This window comes from Chrysemys picta, chromosome 8 (assembly GCF_011386835.1).
Source record: "Chrysemys picta bellii isolate R12L10 chromosome 8, ASM1138683v2, whole genome shotgun sequence".
NCBI lineage: Eukaryota > Metazoa > Chordata > Testudines > Emydidae > Chrysemys > Chrysemys picta.
Window position 1 is genome coordinate 97,048,505 of NC_088798.1, and position 20,028 is coordinate 97,068,532.

Here is a 20,028-nt window from a genome sequence, read left to right on the forward strand (position 1 = left end):
ACAATTTCTCATTGAAATAAATAGGTGCTAAGTAGCTTCCTTTTGAATCTTAGTATTTCTGCCATTTAAAATCCTCTCTACAAATGCCTAAGCCACTTTGTCACAGTCCCTGAGTAGGCTGCCCCTGAGGCCCTTTGGCAGCCTGGAGTGCTCTCCTTTCAAGTAGAAGGCTTATGCCTCCACTTCTTTTTAGGGTGAAATCCAACCACGCTCCAACTGGGTCTCCAAGGTACACTCCTGCTTTCCAGCCATGTTATGTCACAGGCCCAGTAGTTTGGGAGCACATAACATATGTTTGCAGTGATACAGAAACAGCTTCTTCAAAACAAAGCATGATTTATTTTGTTAAAATAACACATAGAATAAGTGAAATTTTATAAAATATTTTGGATTTTTTTTACATTTTCATATATATTGCTTTCAGTTACAACACAGAATACAAAATGTATATTATTTTATGACAAATATTTGCACTAAAAATGAGAAGAAATTTTATTTTTCAATTCACGTCATACAAGTACAGTAGTGCAATCTTTGTCATGAAAGTGTAACTTACAAATGTAGATTTTTTTTTGTTATATAACTGCACTCAAAAACACAACACTCTAAAACTTTAAAGCCTACAAGCCCACTCAGTCCTACTTCTTATTCAGCCAATCGCTAAGACAAACAAGTTTGTTTACATATACAGGAGATAATGCGGCCCTCTTCATATTTACAATGTCACCAGAAAGTGAAACCATACATTTGCATGGCACTTTTGTAGCCTACATTACGAGTCATGTACATGTCAGATATGCTAAACATTCGTATGCCCCCTCATGCTTCAGCCACCATTCCAGAGGAATGCTGATGACGCTCGTTACAAAAATAATCCATTAATTAAATTTGTGACTGAACTGCTTAGGGGAGAATTGTATATCCCCTGCTCTGTTTTACCTGCATTCTACCATATATTTCATGTTATAGCAGTCTCGGATGATGACCCAGCACATGTTCATTTTAAGAACACTTTCACTGCAGATTTGACAAAACGCAAAGAAGGTACCAATATGAGACTTCTAAAGATAGCTACAGCACTCAACCCAAGGTTTAAGAATCTGAAGTGCCTTCCAAAATCTGAGAGAGACAAGGTGTGGACATGCTTTCGGAAGTCTTAAAAGAGTAACACTCCAGTGTGGAAACTCCAGACTCTGAACCACCAAAAAAGAAAACAATCTTCTATTTGAATCATAGAGTAGAATAATAGAATATTAGGTTTGGAAGAGACCTCAGGAGGTCATCTAGTCCAATCCCCTGCTCAAAGCAGGACCAACACCAACTAAATCATCCCAGCCAACGCTTTGTCATGCCAGGCCTTAAAAACCTCTAAGGATGGAGATTCCACCAGATGGTGGCATGTGACTCAGATAATGAAAATGAACATGCGTCAGTCCGCACTGCTTTGGGTTGTTATTGAGCAGAACCCGTCATCAGCATGGATGCATGTCCCTGGAATGGTGGTTGAAGCATGAAGAGACATATGAATCTTTAGCGCATCTGGCACGTAAATATCTTGAGACGCTGGCTACAAGAGTGCCATGCGAACGCTTGTTCTCATTTTCAGGTGACATTGTAAACAAGAAGCAGGCAGCATTATCTCCTGCAAATGTAAACAAACTTGTTTGTCTGGGCGATTGGCTGAACAAGAAGTAGGACTGAGTGGACTTGCAGGCTCTAAAATTTTACCTTGTTTTATTTTTGAATGCATTTTTTGTACATAATTCTACATTTGCAAGTTCAACCTTCATGATAAAGAGATTGCACTACTATAGTACTTGTATTAGGTGAATTGAAAAATACTGTTTCTTTTGTTTTTTACAGTGCAAATACTTATAAAATAAATATAAATTGAGCACGGTACACTTTTATTCTGTGTTGTAATTGAAATCAATATATTTGAAAATGTAGAATACATCCAAAAATATTTAAATACATGGTATTTTTTGTTTAACAGTGCGTTTAATCGCACAATTTTTTTAATTGCTTGACAGTCCTAGTTATTTCTCTACAAACCTGTGTTTTATATTTCTAATTTATTTTGTCTTCAAATTTAGTTGGTCACTAACTAGACCTGCTATAATCAGAGGGATGGCTGTCGCATCTTCCATGAGCAATGAGGAGATCTCCCACGAGCATATCACAATAGAAGCTGCAGACAGTGGCCGTGGAAGCTGGACTTCATGTTCAAGTAGTTCTCATGATAACTTTCAGAATATCCAAAACCAGAAAAGTTGGGATTTCTTGAATTCTTACCGCCACACTCATCTAGATGGACCCATTGCTGAAGTAGAACCCACAAACTGTTGCTCTGAAGAGACTCATTTGTATTCTGAAGCCTTTTCCAAAAATAACCGACAGTCAAAAGCCAGCACGGAACATGATCAATCTCGACAAAGCTGGGCCTCCTCAAGCTCCCTGTCAGACACGTATGAAACAAACTATGGGACAATTAAGCGGAGAGGGCTTGAGCACTCCACAGCGGAGCAGACTGAGGTTTTGGACTCTAAGCCAGCCACTGATGCAAATTATAAAACTGTTACTTCAAGTACAGAAAAAGGCCTGATAGGTAAGCCAAGCCAAAAACCTATGGAAGCTTCCACATCTGTTTTGCATTTTAATATTAAGTTGTTAAGAAATTACATCAGCAGATCTGGGGGCTGGGTTGCATATTAAATCCAGTTTTACATGTGGTTTTAATCATAGTAGTACCCAGACAATGTGTTTTCAAACCAACTTTTTTTTTTTTTTTTTTTGAACTACGAAAATTAAAGGAATAAAGCAACATGCTTCCTTACAGCCTTATGGAAATGCAGGAGGCCCATGTTCAGGGAAGTGTCAGGCATTTCTGCATATGCTCTCTGTGTTCCTTTATTTCTTGAAACTCCTTTGGGATCACCTTTTTTTAACCCCCCTCTTTTGCTTCTATCCCACACAACGCTTATTGCTGCACATTTTCCTCTGGCAAGGAGGTCTGGACATGCCTCCCGTGGGCATGTCCTTCCAGCAACCAGTAAGGGAGGAGGTTGACTAGTGATGCAAAGAGACTGAGCACACTGTGTCCATAACACTCCTGTCACAGGGAGCCCAGAAGTGATGCAGATTCCCTTCATAGCATCACGTTGCACTGCCTGCTGTTAGATTGCTTAGCCAACTGACGTTTGCATACTACTGGAGAAAAGCACACTTTCTCTTCACATAAAATATGCCTTCCAAAGGCATATTTTATTAATGTGCACATGCCCTTTCAGTGACTTAGTGAGTAGGGTTGCCAAACAACCAAGACTAAAGGAGTTGGGTAGCAAACAAGATTAAACATCAAGTAAAACTTTCTAAAAAATTGCTGAAGTTAGGGGGTGAAACTGAAACCCAATTTAATTCCTGAGCAGTTTGCTGGAGGGATGTACTTTATCATCATAGGGTAATTGCCTGAGCAGACTTATCCTTAGGTCACATGTAGGGTGGAGGCCTTCTCTTTTTCTGGCTCTATGGAAAAAGTGAGCTTGTCTAAGAGAGTTTTCGCAACCCCCTCCAATTTACTTTGTATGCATTTCCTTCCAGCACATGCATACACACCCTGTCCTAGCCTAGTAACATATCCTAACTACTAGTTCACTCTTGATCAGCTCTGACATTCTGGCATGTGAGTCACTCAATGCAGTCTTGTTTATCTCTTACTAGGGTGACCAGACAGCAAATGTAAAAAATCGGGACAGGGGTGGGGGATAATAGGAACCTATATAAGAAAAAGACCCAAAAATTGGGACTGTCCCTATAAAATCGGGACATCTGGTCACCCTATCTTACTCCTTTCTCTCTTGTTTCCAATTCTGTTTATGTCCCGCATCGCACACTTTTCTTTGCATGCAGCGATGTTGCTGAACTGTATGTATTCATTGTTAAGAAGCATTCAGCAACATAGCTCAACAGAACACGCACTGCATCCTATTCAGTGAAGAGGAAAAATAGGTGGATGTGGATCTTGGGTCACAAGTAGATGTTGAATTTTGCAAACCCTTCATCCACACTTCATTATATACATCACATCCAAGATATTCTAGTTTTAGTTCACCATTTGTTTAGTCTGTTCTGGGGTGGGAAGATGGTTTCAGAGATGACACTTTTGAAAGAAGAGAAGATCTCAGTGGGAACAAGACAGAATAAGGGAGTCTCTTAAGGCAAAGGATCGATTCAGTAGAACTCGCACTTAATTTCTCATGAAAAGCTATTAAACAATCAGTCTGTAAACACTTTTCACACAAGGAACTCATGCGCTTTTAAAATGCTCATTAATCGGATTGTTTTATATGCAGAATGGGAGTGGGGATATTGAACCTTTTCTTACGTGGGATCTTAGTGTCCCAGTTTCTAAGTGATTTATATTGTGAGAAGTTACAAGAATAATGGAGATGTAATGGTATGGATGCTAGTATTGGTGCTACATCCAACTCTACCAGTGGATGGCACTCTCTCGCAGTCAATATTCGTAGATAGAGGCACCTTTGGGAATATAATAAGAAAATTAAAGTAACAGTAATAATATTTTGCATTCAAATGTTTCTTCTTCAGAGCGCTTTACAAATACCTGAGTAAAACATGCCAGATTATCCGATAGTTTGTACTTTTTTCCCCCCTTAAATGAGGGGGATGTTAACACCTTTCACTTGCTGTAGGGATATTCACTTTCCTTTTTATCTGTTTAATAGCCACCATTCACGTAAGTGAGGATGGCTGGTTGGGACTTCCTGTTGGTGGCATTTCTCTTGAGGTGCTTGAAGACCATTTGCTGCAGGAGATGTTTGCTGCATCTAAGACATCCTCTTTCCTCTTGAAATTCATGAATTGGTCCCTGATTCCCACACATGGCTGTGCGAATAGCACTTTCACTGATCTTTTTCAAGTAAAATTTTAAGACATGTTTGATACTGTTTTCTTGAAAGATAAGAGCCATTTTATTTATAACTCTGGAGTTAGTCGACATACTTCACAAAAACTAGGGGTCACCCAATGAAATTAATAGGCAGCAGGTTTAAAACAAACAAAAAGAATTACTGTACTTCTTCACAGAATGCACAGTCAGCCTGTGGAACTTGTTTCCATGGGATGTTTGTGAAGCCAAAAATATTATGTACAATCTGTCTCTTAATGAGAGCTTCATACAGAGCTTTTGATTTCTTCCTGCAGCATAGATAAGCGTAGAATATGTACTAGTATCATACTGCATATCAGCAAGTGTAGTAGAATCTTGTTACAATAAAGTCAGTTGTTTAAAGAACTTCTCTTTTGGTTCATGAACAGGGCTGGAAGTCAAAGGGTCTGGTTCCTATGCCTGACTCCACCACAAACTAATTGTGACCCTGGGCAAGTCAGTTAACCTCTCTTGTATTTCAGTTTCCCAACCTGAAGAATGGAGGTGAAGAATATTTACCTCCCAGGATTACTGCAAGGATAATTACTTTAATATTTGTAGAGCGCTGTGAAATCCTGTGATGGATGTTACTATAGAAGTGCAGAGTATTATAACTACTGTAATTGTAATTGGAGTATTTCAATGCATTTGAATAACGTGAGACCATAGTTCAATTGAACTTCAATTGACTTTTCACCATATGAGTTCAGTCATTTTGCTATTACACTGACTTTTCAAAATAAGTATAAAGTGTAAGTTAAAAGCATAAAAATCTGCTGCTGCTGTTATAACCAGTGTTTCTGCATTTGCCTTTTGTTATCAGTTTCTGTTTTGTCATTGTAACACTTCAGGTTTTTTTTTAATGTTTTGTTTCCTTTGTTTTCTTCATTAACATTTCCATTGCTTATTTCTTGTACCAGTGTACTGTGTCACCTCACCTAAGAAGGACGATAGGTATAGGGAGCCTCCGCCCACCCCTCCAGGATATATGGGGATTTCTTTAGCGGACATAAAGGAAGGATCACCCCATCACCCACACTTAAAGCCTCCAGACTATAGTGTGGCAGTGCTGAGGTCAAAGATGCAACATAGTGACCTCTCTAGACTTTCATCAGCTTCTCTCAGTAGTGAACCAGTGGCCTGTATTTCATCGAAGATGCCTCAATGGCATAAACGGCAACCGTCCCATCCTAAACTAGCAGATATGACTGACGCAGATAGTGAAGAGGATGGTATGTTAACTAACTTGATAGATGTTAAATGAACTGCTATGTAAATCAAGTCTCAGTAATGTGCTAAGTGTTACCTCAGAATGATGTTCTTGAGTTGTTCTCAGTAATTCTTTGAGATTGAAACTGTTTTTAAAGAAAATGTATATGTTCAAATTAAGTGTGCCTTTGTGTTTTAAAAAGCACATGTCGCTAAATGGGTTCTTTATCAAAATGTGTGAGATTTACAAAAGTGTAATTAAGATACTCATGATCAGCGGTTCTCAAACTGTGGGTCGAGACCCCAAAGTTGGTCATGACCCTGTTCTAATGGAGTTGCCAGGGCTGGTGTTAGACTTGTGGGGCCGGAGCTGAAGCCAAAGCCCAAGGACTTCAGCCCTGGGCAATGGGGCTCAGGTTACAGGCCCTCCACTTGGGGCTGAAGCCCTTGGGCTTCAGCTTTGGCCTCCCCACTCAGGGTGGTGGGGCTCAGGTGGGTTCAGGCTTTGGTTCCCCCTCCTGGGGTCACGTAGTAATTTTTGTTGTCAGAAGGAGGTCGCGGAGCAATGAAGTTTGAGAACCCCTGGGCTAGATTCTATACAGTGCTATCTTCCCCTTCAATTCTATATCTTTTATTTGATCAATTCTGATGCCTTAAAAGGACACTGTCAGGTTAAAAATTATATTTAAAAAAATACTATCTTGGGTTATTAATTCTTGCAGAATATTTGAAATCCTAATTATGATTCACTTCTTTGCATTTCTCTCAATCTGGACAGTGGAAACAAGGTTGTTCCATTTTTGGTTTTTCTTCCATTTCTGGTTGGTTTACATTGCAGTTGTCGTGTGAAAATGTTGCAAGAGAATGTTTTAAAGCATTTTTGGAACAAAATAAATTAATGGAAACTTTTTTGTTGCTCTTAGGTTTTGTAAAAGTTTGTTTGGGCCAAACTTGAGTTGACAGTGCCTTCTTAAACTAAATTCTTCGACATCCTTGTTTGAAGTGACTGTCAATACTGCCATAAACAATCCTTGCTGCTTTCAACAATATACACTGCTACCTCAATATAATGCGACCTGATATAACACAAATTCGGATATAACGCGGTAAAGCAGTGCTCCGGAGGGGGGAGGGGTGGGGCTGCACACTCCGGTGGATCAAAGCAAGTTCAATATAACGCAGTTTCACCTATAACGCGGTAAGATTCTTTGGCTCCCAAGGACAGCGTTATATCGAGGTAGAGGTATATATGTAAAGTATTATGCTTCAGAAAGCTGTTCCTGTATTTGTAAAAGATCACTCCATACTAATGAATCGGTGCTATTCTTTCAATCTCCCAATGTGTTATGCATTAGTATTATCAATCCTTTCCCCCACTGTCAATGAACTGAAGCTTTTGAATTAGAATATAGTACTGACTTGCTTGAATTTCCATCTGGCTTAAAAACAACATGCATTTAGAGTCAAAGCCTTTGTGATATAAGGCAATCCTATTTTTGCATTGCATGATATTAGATCATTCTGTGGTGTATATTACTCTTGTATACCATGATGCCAACTCATGAGCTATGAGATAAAAAGATAATGATTTTTTTATCCAAGCAACATTTTCTTCCAAATTTTTGCAATGAAACTTATTGTACAGTTCTAGATATTTTTCCTTTTTAGTTTTAAAATGCTTGGATAACTTTTCTCATTTTAGAAAATTGCATGCTCCTCCCCCGTCCCATTCTGTATGGTTTGGAGTCACTGGAATGCATTTTCCAGTGCATTCAAAGTAATATTTTGAGAATACGCAATTTCATCTTTTTTCATGTATCTTCATCAAATGGCTAAGAAACGTGTAGGATGGTAGAGGAATTTTTTGAATAAGGATATTTATTTCATTCTGGTCATTAGATTCTGAAAGCATTACATGGCAGTACAATCTCCAGTAAATGGTGGGGCTTGGTCAACATATTGAATAATGTACTGTATGTTCATGGCAGATGTCTGATGTAACAATTTACAATGTGTTTTTCTTGTTTTACAGAAGATGAACAAGTATCAGCAGTCTAACCATTGGGCTATCTATGAAAACCACTTCAAATCACAGGGGACATGGGAATATGAACCATATGATTGTTAGCTAATGCTGACAACTTGCTGCTACTAACCTCAAAAGTTGTATTTGCCTCAGTCGTGGACAATGTGAACCTGGCTGGATCATAAATCTCTCTAACTTACTTCACTTTACCACAGTCAGCTACCACAGCCTAAGAAAACTATTTATGCCTGTGATATAAATACCAGTTTCCAAGGAGTACAGACTACCTGAGAACTGAAATCAGTCTGATGGGAAGGACCAATCTTAGTACATTGGGACCACCAATTGTCAAGAACCACTTGAAACTTGGAAGCATTCTTCTGTATAATACCTTATAATCCTTTGGTAGATTTCTGTGATGTATATTTTCCACATGACCATTATAATTCTAAAATTAAGAATGTTATTTTACATACTTAAGCAAAATTGGGGACACTGCGGCAGTATCTGAAAAAGTAATTTATTTATTTGGAGTTTATGGAGGGTTTTCTTTTATTCGTAGTGGGAGTGCTCTGGTTGGCTAGTGTGAACACTGACAAAGAAAATGGGTACTAACTTAGATACATGTCAATATTCTTTGTGCTATTGAAACAGACACAGGTAATGGGCCTACTAACTCATTTAGAAATACCCGGATTTTGGGTATGTACTTAATGTAAATGGAATCAAGGATTTGGAAGTTAATGTGCATACAGCAATGAAACACTGCCATCTCTTGGTCCTGCTCTAGAAAACCCTAAAAAATATCTGTGGAAGTCTTTAACTATCAGCCTGCTGGGAAAATAACTGGAGTTCTTCTCATGCATTCCCCCAAATTAAAGGTTTGAAACGTGGAGGCTGTAGTTCCTGTGAAATTATTTGGTATGTTCAAAACTTTCCAAGTAGGACGGTAAACAAATGTTGCACTGCATAGTGCAGCATGTAAATCCACTGTTAGCAATAGAAAGGAAAATTAGTGCTCTGTGGGTTCTATGATCATCCTATATTTTTTTTCTACTTGTACCAAAATTCAAATATTTTAGGTACTGGAATTATTTAAAAGGAAAATTGTTACCACTGCCATTATGGAATAAGTAGAAAGTTTATTAATATAGCATTTTAACCATAGACCATTGCACATAATACAATAAATAAATACAAATTTAATATCAACACAAGCCATTATGGAATAATATTTGTGAAAGTGAACATTTGAGATATAGTACAATATAGTGTATAACTGATTCTGAAAACCTACCACATTCATCCAATGAATTAGATTAGAATGTTTCAAGTTTTAGAGTGAAATGCTGGCCCAGTTGTAATCAGTGGGGTTTTTACTTGGATGGAGCCAGGATTCATGTTCTTTTTGTACAATTAGGGTAAGCTAAGTTGCTTGCTTTAACTTTACTTAGCCAACCAGAGCACATGGGGTAAAACTGGAAATACCTGCAGTTTCTTTCTTGTTCTAGCACAGGATAACCCAATCAAATAATATAATTGGAGATGAATGTATGGATCTGTGTTTTAACATTTTACTTGTAAATCTTAATGAGGATGTTTACAGATTAGATAGATGTTTGTCATTTTACAGGTGCCTCAAAGAACGTATCTATTACGTTATGAAGAGTTTTAAAAAATTTTTTGTTTTGTTTTTCCTGGTGTAGGGCAAATGCAGCATTTTCTAAAAATGACACAAGTACCAAAAACAACCCAAAGCATTTGATGTGCATCACCCATATCTACTTGGGGCTGATGTTGACAAACATGAGAATGTGTTCAATCAAACTTTGGCTTGTGTTCATGTGTGTGCCAGATTTAATATTATTCTGTGGCTGGAATGTACCCTGTATTGGTCCTTGTATCCTGAAGTCCTAAATCAGTCGAGAGCAGTAATGTGGAGAGAGGCTGCCCAATTCATAATTAGTTGATTGACTATATGTTAGATTTTTTGGTATGAACATCTGAGTAAATAGCTGAAAAATCATATTGAAAAGCAGATTAGCTATTTCTTAAAGGATACTTTCTTCTTCGTCAAGGCCTTAATGTTTACAATGAACTTGTGTAGGCCTTAATGAATCAAGATTAATATAAGTGTCAAAATGGGCTACGGCAAAATGCTTACTTTCAGCATATATAATGTTAACTTCTTAATCCTTAAAATGACGTCTTGCAGGATATAAATTGCAAATTCTAGTAATCCCACAGTAAACTGTAATTGTTTGTTAGCTTTTAAGCGGCATGCACAATAGGCTTACCGTTTAATCAGAAAATCATGTGTTTTGTGCCAGATAAATTAAGTCCTAAGGTTTCAGTGACCTCAGATATTGATTTGTAGTTTATTTCAGCCTGTTGAACAAACGTAAAGGATTAAGTCTTTGTTCTTGAGGTGACCTCCTTCCTATCTAAGGGCCTAATACTGCTTCCACTGATGTCAGTGGGAAAACTCCCAATGACTCCCAGGGGAGCTAGATTGGGGCCCTCATCTGGTCCATTAAGCTAGCCATCTGATATTGATTACCCATTTAAACTTGGTGTTTGCACATCAACAGCATCAATCTGTTCAGCAGTACTTTTCAGGACATTGTTTTTAAAGTGAGTAAAAGTCTTGCTAATCATATTTTCCTAATAGACAGTACAACTAGTGTAAATAAATCATGCATAAACTATTGATAAATGAGCTACTTTTTCTGCTTCTTCTGACTTGGACAGTGTGGCTTGGCTCTGCTTGTCCTTGCTGTGACTTTGTTTGTTTTTTAATTCAACTGATCACATTGATCGGGGACAATAGCCAAATGTAGTGTGTCTTGTATGGATTTGAAGAGACATTATCCCTTTTTTCAGCTTTGAAAATTGTGAATTAAGACTGCTTAATTCGGGTTTTACGTTGTTTCATGTAAGTGGTTTCTCATGGAACCAAAAAATGTGAGCTGACTTACCTGTACAGCACTCTGTCCCTTTTGATTTCTTTCTCTTACACAGACCTAACTTCTGCTGAGCAATTCATGTCCTGACTAATATTCTTCCTCCATTTACATTTTGTTTCTTGCTCTTTCGCTAATTGTTTGTTTGCTCATAAGTGATGAGTGAAGGATTTGATTTGATTAAAACCAATTTGATTTTTTTGCCTGCATTGTGATATTTCATTGTGCTATTAAAAGCTCAACCTTCCAAATCATTCGGAAAGAACCTTCAAACCAATCGTAGAACCTTTCACTTAACTGGCCTCCACATAATGAAATTAGACAACTGAGCTTCTGTTATGAGTTTGCCTATCCCATAAATACAATTCAGTAAACTAAAGGGGAATTCCTTCAAATATTTGCGATATGCTTCCTTTAAGTGTCAACAATAAGAGTTGAATGATCAGCAGTCATTACCAGAATGGGAATATGAGGCCTTTTCTTACTCGTGCTTAATCCAAACTCACTGAGTAGTCATTGGGGCCAGTGAGGCTTCTTATGTGGGAGATGATTGCAGGGTGAGATTCATAGCTTCCTTCTAATTCTTACAGGTCGTGATTGTGCAATGTGCCTAGTGTCATCCTTGCCCATTGAAGTCAATGGGAGATGGAGGTTGGCCAGCACTTCCAAGGATTGAGCCTATAGGAAACAACCTTTGCAGAAAGACTCTGCTTTCTATCAATAATTCTCTTGCAAAAGATAAATCTGAAAAGTCTTTCTTCATTCTTTCTCTCTCAGATCACGTGGTTGCAGACAACAATGCAAATCTATGTCATGTTAAGCTTTTATATAAATATTAGAATTAGTTTTTTAAAAAAGATATACAGTACTTACGACTGCCTTCAGAAAAACAGATTAGAAAAAAGGGATACTCTCTCTTTAGAAAAGCTTTATACATTATATTTTAAAAAGGGGAGAAAAACCCATCTTGAATTCCCAATTCAGCTTTAGCTTATGTTGTGCTTTTTTGTTTTATCTTTATTTTTATATACCTGGAATGCAGTTTAGCTTGGTATTAATAAAATTCTAAATATATGAGCATATTGGCAAAAACTGCACAGATGTAATGATATTCCAATAGCAATTGTACTGCACAAGTCAGTGATTGTAAAGTATTCCGTAACAAGCAATGTGTCTCCTATTTTTTGATACCTCTTACACTTATGTCTTTTAGAAAGACAGTGCCTCTGTATGCTTTTTGTATTTTTACTGAGTGATTGTAAATATTTGTTATATTTTTGGTTAAGAGAATGTTTAAAAGTACTGTTTATTATCCAATCTACTAATATGTTGGAATCAATAAACAATCTACATACATTCATTGTTTTTAACCTGACCTTCTTTGATCATAAAAGTGTGTAACCGAGCAGAGGATTCCACTGAGACAGAGTTCAGTCCTAGGGATATGCAAAGTGTGCAGTCAGACGTGGCATTTTGTTGTCTGTGGCACCACCTTCAGCCCTGGTGAGGAACAGCAATTAAGTGAGTGTTTCTGTTTTAAATAGGAATAAAAATAGGACAGAGCAATGGGAGCCTGGTCGGGGAGGGAGGGATTGAGGAATTTGGCACCTTCAGTGTTGGTCAGATTTTCTTGACAAAATGCTTAACCTTAGGTATGCAGGCAGAGAGACTGAGACTGAAACACAGAGCTCTTTGCTGTTCTGCTGCATGACTTCTCCCCTCTTCCACAAATGGGCAGGCATCTTCCCTGTGGCATTGGGAGGTGGTAAAATGTTGCTGCTGGGGGCTGTAGGACAAGGGCCTGCAGCTCACATCAGGCCACTGGAAGTTTTGCCTCCAGCTATGACACAAGTTAACTTAGGTTCAGTTTTTCCCACTAAGGGCTTGTCTATACTTACGGCTAAATGGGCACTGCTGCAACTGATGCAGCCGTGTCGATTTAGCGGGTCTGGTGAAGACCCGCTAAGTCGATGGGAGAGTGCTCTCCCGTCGATGTCTGTACTCTAGCTCCCCGAGAGGCGGAAAATAAGTTGGCAGGAGAGCGTCTCGCGTCAACACAGTGCGGTTGTGTAACTGAGGTAATATAATTTAGGTCGACTTACAGCTTTAGTGTAAACCAGCCCTAAGTTTGTTTTCCCCTTTGAATTTGCATTTTTTTTTCCACAGTAGTGACCTCCTTCCAGCCTCCCGTCTCCCTCTCCTCAGTGGAGCTCCCGTCTCCCCCTACTCAGTGGAAGCCCTGAGGCACTAATCCTCTGGATTCTCTGGTACAGCACCTCACTACCAGGTGCCCCACCCTCACAACCACGGAGGTGGTTCAGGAAGTGCTATGCTTGTACAGCAACTTTCAGGAGCAGCTATGGGCGAGCTGTGGCCTGTCTGCTTCCAACCAATCCTCATTCGCCTAGGGCATATGGTTTTGTGGTCAGACAAGCATGTTGGGGCCTATTCCCCCTATAAAGCTGCTATGGGAAAGTGTAACCAGGAGCACCAGTTTTGCAAATTAGGGACCCCACACAGTCTGCTCAGGGGTAAGTCTTACCTGTTCCCGAGGCACCATGTCCCAAAAGAAGCAAGTGCCTGCTTAAGGAACTAATTTACAACTTCGATGAGTAAGTCACATAAAACGGGGTCTCAGCCTTTCTCCTGTGTGGTAACTTCTAGCTTTGCTCTGCTTCAGACTCCTTTCCCTTCGGCCTGCAGATAAATGCTCCTGGCTTTGGCTTACTGCTTCTGTGAAGCCTTGTCTCAGTATCAGAGCAGGGACTGCCCCCAGACTCTCACTCTGCCAGGGAAAGGACTCTGTCTCTCCCAAGCAGGAAGGGATCTCCCCACCTCCCACGCCACAGACTAATCTCCACACTCAAGGGAGCACTCCAGGCAGGCTGTGCCCACAACAGAAGTCCATAAGGACTCCATTTCCCATGTACCTGCTCTAGCATGGGATTACAGCAGGGCAAGTGAGAAATGCCCTCCCATGTACAAAACACCCTCTGTTTTACTTAATCAAGGCCAAGTGGAAGTACTGAAATGGGCACCAGACAGGTTGGAAAAGCAATCAGGCTTCCTTCCAGACTCCCAAGGCCTCCTACTGTACACTTCCCAGTTATTTGCCCCTCTTCAGTTGAATAGCCCCAGACTAGGACAAATCGTGTTTTACCTGCCTTCTGTAATAAACCACTGGTGGCAGCACTGCATTTAAAGAATAGTGGTACAAGTCTCCCCGCACCCACCTGCCACTCCCCATGTGTACTTCCCTTTGGAACAGGACGGCAGTGGCTCATAAGCTCAATATCTCAGGAGGGCAAGAGGTTCCTTCACTGCATGTTGTAATAATATAACCAATAAGACCAAACCCTTAACCAGTCAAAACAGAGGTCTCAAAAGTACAGGAAAATATCTTCCCTCCTAGATCCTAATTCCTACAGCCACAGTCTCCTGTTCAAGATTCTGGTCAGCCAGGCTCTTTCCTCAAGATGGACGCTTTATTTGCTCTTCCTATTCTTCTCGTTGAGCTTGAAACACCCAGCGGCCCTTTCCTTGTTTTGAGATTGCACAGAAGGGCAAGTGGATTATGTGGGTGGTTTTGCGCTCCCGGAGTGAGAGTAAGTTGTGTCAGACTAGCTTCCAGTGCTGCAGAGCCACATCTTTTTACACAAGCTGATGCAGTGTTGGATATTATTTATCATCTAATTATTACAGCAGATAACACCTAAAAGTCCAAGTCATGGACCAGAATTCCATTGAGCAAGGTACAGGACAAAAAGACAGACCCTGCCCCAAGGGTAGATGTACCCAATCAGTGTCTGCACCATGGCTGAACATTCCCTGGGCCCTCTCTTTCCATACAAGGGAAGCACTCACACTGACTCACCATCCACCTGTGAGGTCTCTCCTTGGGTTGAGAAGGAGCAGGGAGAGTCTAAACTTTTCTGTGTCGATTCTTGCTCTGCACTCATCACCATAATATCTGAGCGCCTTCCAGTAGCGCATTAAGCGAAGCGACTAGCATCTGTCACGTGTTTTCTCAGTCCAATGCAGGGAAAGAAGTGGAGCTCTTTCCCTTCCCTACTGTGAATTTGTTCTGTCATGAACCCTTTTTGCTTTTCAGACAGGAAGGAGATCCCGCTCCCCTTCTTCCTGTACTATTCAAGGTGACTCAGGAGAGGGCAGGAAAATCCTCAACAACCCAGGAGGGTCCCCACAAACAGGATTTTTTGAGAAGTCCCCCTCCCACCTCAGGAATTGTCAAGACCACGTAAAACACAAAAGGCCCAGACTCTGTTAGGTACAAGTGCCCATCCCTTGCCTTGTTCCTGGAGAAGAATAGTTTTAAATATAATAAATTAATGCATCCACCACTTTCCTTGGGAAACTATTGTACAGGTCAATAGGACTCATTATAAAGGACTCCTTTTCTCTTGATATTCAAGGTAAATTTCCCTTAATTGCATCCAGTTGTTTCTAATTATACCCCCTTTGTATGCTAAATAAATCCCTCCTGTTTCAGGTTGCTTATCCTGCTACAACCCTTTCTTTTGTCCCCTTGATGTGTAAGTGACACCGATTTACACTCATTTAAGCAACATATAACATACAAAACAGTTATGTCGCCTCTTCATTTTCCCCCTTTCATTTAGTTATTTATGGATCATCTGAAGGGTAAATTCACACTGAACCTTAAGAAGAAGTAAATAATTTTCTAGACTTGAGGTTGTAACCATAGGAACATAGGAATTGCCAGACAGGATCAGACCCAAGGTCTATCTGGTCCAGCATCCCAACTCTGACAGTGACCAGCACCTTCTGTCAGACAGGATACTTCAGGGGAAGGTGTGAGAACCCCCACAATCAGCAAATCTGGATAATCTTCCCCTCCCCCCAACTCCACAGGTCTCATTCTGGTCTCTGATAGAGATTGCTTTAAACCCGGAAGCATGAGAGTTGAAGCTCTGAAGCATGAGGTCCATGAGACGAGACCAGCAGGCATTCGCTATCATATGCAGAAAACATTTCCATTGGCAGAAGTTTTCACTCAGCCTGTAGAGCACAGGAAAAGACTGAGCCAGCCAGTTAAACACAGGAAAATTATGCAACAAGTGGCTACAGCTCTTCTGAACTCTTTCTGTTAATTATAGAAGACTAAGAATGCTTTAAAATTGGAAAGTAAAATGCGTCTGTTTTCTATTTCCCAAGGGTAGCTGTTTTCTTCTTTGACAGATTACTTCATAGCATGTGCTTCCCCTTTGATCTCTGGCATCCCAGCATGGCAGACTTCCTGTATCTTGATCATATTGGGTGTGTGGCTGATCTCAGAGACACCCTACTATTTCAAATGGCGGAATAAAACCTGTTACAGCCACGTCTAGGGAACAAATGCAAACCTCTTAACCCTAAAAGAAAAGAAAAATGTCAGGGACCGGTCTAGCAGTAAATGGGGATTCATGCCCATCACTCATATCTAGTCGTAGGATTTAGAAGCCAGAGGGTGGGGGTCTCAAAAGGGCTCAATGTTGGCTTTAGGTCTATTCCCATTTAAGTCAATGGTGAAAAACTCCCACTGGTGTCACTTGGAGCAGAGTTAAGCCACTGTTAGCTTAACTGCTTTCACCATTGAAAATCCCATGTAAAAGGGCTCATAACTCTATTGGGAATATTGTCGCTGTAGAGGATCACTGAGGGGCATTTGTTTGAAATTTGGCACAGGATACATTGGTATTTAAAGAACTGCTGAGCAATCAGACACAAGCTTTTAATCGGTTTGTCAAGCGCTGGCATCTCTTATTTCGGTGTCAGAGAAACAAAGCAAAGGAAATGGAGACAGACACTCGCCCCCCACACACACATTTAAAGTATTATATTTACGACTTATTTTTTAAGCCCTTTGGTTCTTTTGCCTGCACTTCTGAGCTCCTTCAGAAGAGAGCTCAGATCTGCATTCAGATCTATATCCTTTGTAAATCCAGAAAGAGACAATATCTGTTGGTCTATTTGTAATGTGTCAGACAACATCGTCCTGCTGTGCAGTAGTTTGATCATTGAGCATTAAAAAGGAACCACAACGCAAAAGCTGAGGAGTGTGAATTAAATGCAAGGGTGGTGGGTGGAAAAATTGCCACCAGAGGGTAGCATTGCATATCATTTTAGCTGGTTGCTTTTGAAACTCATCCTTTTGGGAATCCAGGCTTGAGTGCAATTAAGTAGGGCAGCCGCTGTCAGGCAGGTTTAGATGTGCAAATATTCAGCGCACCAGTAAGGAAAAGGCTGCGTTAAAGTCCTTTTAAAATGTTTATGCCTGAACAATGAACATCCCATTGTGCTTGCAGCCTGAGTCACTGGGCTATGTGCAGGGAACTAGCAAAGGTCTGAGGGATGGATTTTTACTCTCTCAATCCATAGGCAGGTTGCAAGGCTTCACTGCAGCCCCTCTTCCATGCTATAGGCTGAAGTACCAGCTCCTGCCTTTCTGCCTCCCCTTTTCAGGGAACCCCCAGGCGCCCTAGGCAACTGCCTAGTTTGCCTAAGTGGTAGCACCAGCCCTGTGTATGTTCACATGTTCACAGCCCCAAGTTACTAAACGACTAATCTCCTTATAGTGTTTCCTTATCACTGAATAGCCATTTAGAAGTAGAAAAAAAAGGCACGTAATAAAAATAAGTGTTACTGCTATAGAAATCAATACAAGAGTCTTCTCTTATGGACTAAATGGCTGAGATACTCCAAGCTGCCTAAGGGATTTGGCTGGCTGATTCCCATTGAAATGACTGGGAAATGGTTGTTCTAATCATCTAGACACCTTTGAAAATGACAGGTAAAACATTGTAAAACTTTTTTAAAAGTCATGGAGTCCTAGAAATGTAGGGCTGGAAGGGACCTCGAGAGGTCATCTAGTCCTGTGCTGAAGCAAGATCAAATAGACCTAGCCTAGACCATTCCTGACTGGTGTTTGTCCAACCTGTTCTTAAAACCTCCAGTGACGGGGATTCCACACCCTACCTTGGAAGCCTACTCTAGAGCTTAACTAGACTTGTGGTTAGAAAATTTTTCCTAATATCTAACCTAAATCTCCCTTGCTGCAGGTTAAGACCTTTTACTACTTGTCCTACCTTCTGTGGACATGGAAAGCAACTGATCACTGTCCTTTTTATAACAGCCCTTAACATATTTGAAAATGTATCAGGTCCTCCCTCAGTTGTCTTTTCTCAAAACTAAACATGCCCTGGTTTTTAACCTTTCCTCATAGGTCAGGTTTTTTAAACTCTCTCTTCTAAACGTATTTCTGGTATGTCTCCAATTTGTCCACCTCTTCCCTAAAGAGTGGTGCCCAGAACTGAGCACAGTTCTCCAGCTGTGGCTTCACCAGTGCTGAATAGAGCAGGAGAGTTACTTCCCAGGTCTTATATATGACACTCCTTATATATACACTGTAGAATGATATATATTTTTAACAGCTGCATCAGCTTGTTGACTCGTATTCATTTTGCGATCCACTGTAACCCTCAGATCCTTTTCAGCAGTATTATTGCCTAGCAGTTATTCCCCATTTTGTAGTTGTGCATTTGTTTTTCCTTGCTAAGGGTAGTACTTTTCACTTGTCTTTATTGAATTGCACCTTGTTGAATTCAGACCAATTCTCCAATATGTCAAGGTCTTTTTGAATTCTAATCCTGTCCTCCAAAGTGCTAGCAGCAGTCAGTTCAATACTAATAAACTCAGCAAACCCGTAACAACAACATAAAATAAAATAGATTTCATAACATAGGTGTCAGCCAAAACTACAGCAGAAAATCCTGTCCAAACAGCTATTCAGAATTCTGATGATGTAGTTGTTGTTGACTTGTCCTGCAACAATTGTATCAGGCCACAAAGTTCGAACATAACTTCAGCAACTTATACGTGGTCCTTTGTAATGGCTTGATCCAAGATGTCCCATCAGAAAAGCTTCACTTTCCTTACAATATTACATTCAAAAACATGGGAGGTGGTAAGCCGGCTCCTGACGCATCTTACAGAGTACGGACATATCTTCGTCCCATTGCTGTTGATTTTCATTCATGCAGTGTGCCCGGCCAGCAATCCACAGCAGTGGATATTATTTTCTGAGATTCTTTTATATCAATCACAGAATCTGCCATCTTTTGACCTTGTACTTCAGCTAATATTTTCCTTGTTAGGGCATCAATATTCTCAACCATTGTCATTCCGACCTGTGTTTCTGATCTTCCAGTTTTGGCCAGGCCATTAGGTATCTCACTCCTGTACACACCAATTTGTGATGGAATCCATTGACCAAGTCACTTTCTTGTCTCACTGTTTGATCCTTTGAGCCTCCTTATGAATTATATTTTGTTGATAGCGTTCTGGTTTCTTCTAAAGGAACCAAGGATCATTGCCCGGCAGTCAACAAACATCACACCATCCACCTCTTTGTGCTCTGTGTATTTCTTGCAGTGTAGTGAGAATAGCTTTCAGTTTGGCCACCTAGCTCAAGCCTGAACTGGGGCTCTTTCTTGTTCTCGCTCTATAGGCCATGGGATGAAGACCCCACAATCACCGTTCTTGAAGGATTTGTTTGATGAACCATCTGCGGACACAAGAATCTGTTACGCATACTGGTGTACTGATCCCATGTTAGGTCTGTAATGCTGGTAGACCAGGTGCCAGCTCATGTCAAAGTCCCCAATCTCAACTGAACACTGGCAAATACATAGCTGGAATCAGTCTGGCTCACTTGTGGGTTAGTGTTGTTAAAATAAGTAGTAGAATTATAAGAATACGTTTAGTGTTTAGACTTTATTGAATGCTTGTGAGTTGCTTCATGCATTATTCTCCCTTGTAATCTCACTGTATCCCAAATGGTAATGTAACATTTGAGAAGTTGT

At 40.2% G+C, this 20,028-nt stretch overlaps 1 protein-coding gene across 16 annotated transcripts in view; it reads left to right on the forward strand.

The window, feature by feature from the left end:
- RAPGEF6 (Rap guanine nucleotide exchange factor 6) overlaps positions 1-12,502 on the forward strand; it is a 238,834-nt gene extending 226,332 nt beyond the window's left edge. For 13 of the 16 annotated variants that reach the window (XM_065555927.1, XM_024100179.3, XM_024100177.3 and 10 more), the window contains 3 exons: positions 2,097-2,608; positions 5,869-6,180; positions 8,190-12,502. In XM_065555927.1, the coding sequence (XP_065411999.1) occupies positions 2,097-2,608; positions 5,869-6,180; positions 8,190-8,215 (850 nt within the window). In that variant the 3' untranslated portion in view covers positions 8,216-12,502. The remainder of the gene's footprint in view (positions 1-2,096; positions 2,609-5,868; positions 6,181-8,189) is intronic. The other 3 variants (XM_024100183.3, XM_024100184.3, XM_024100185.3) reach the window with 1 other exon arrangement.
- The last annotated feature ends 7,526 nt before the right edge of the window (positions 12,503-20,028 follow it).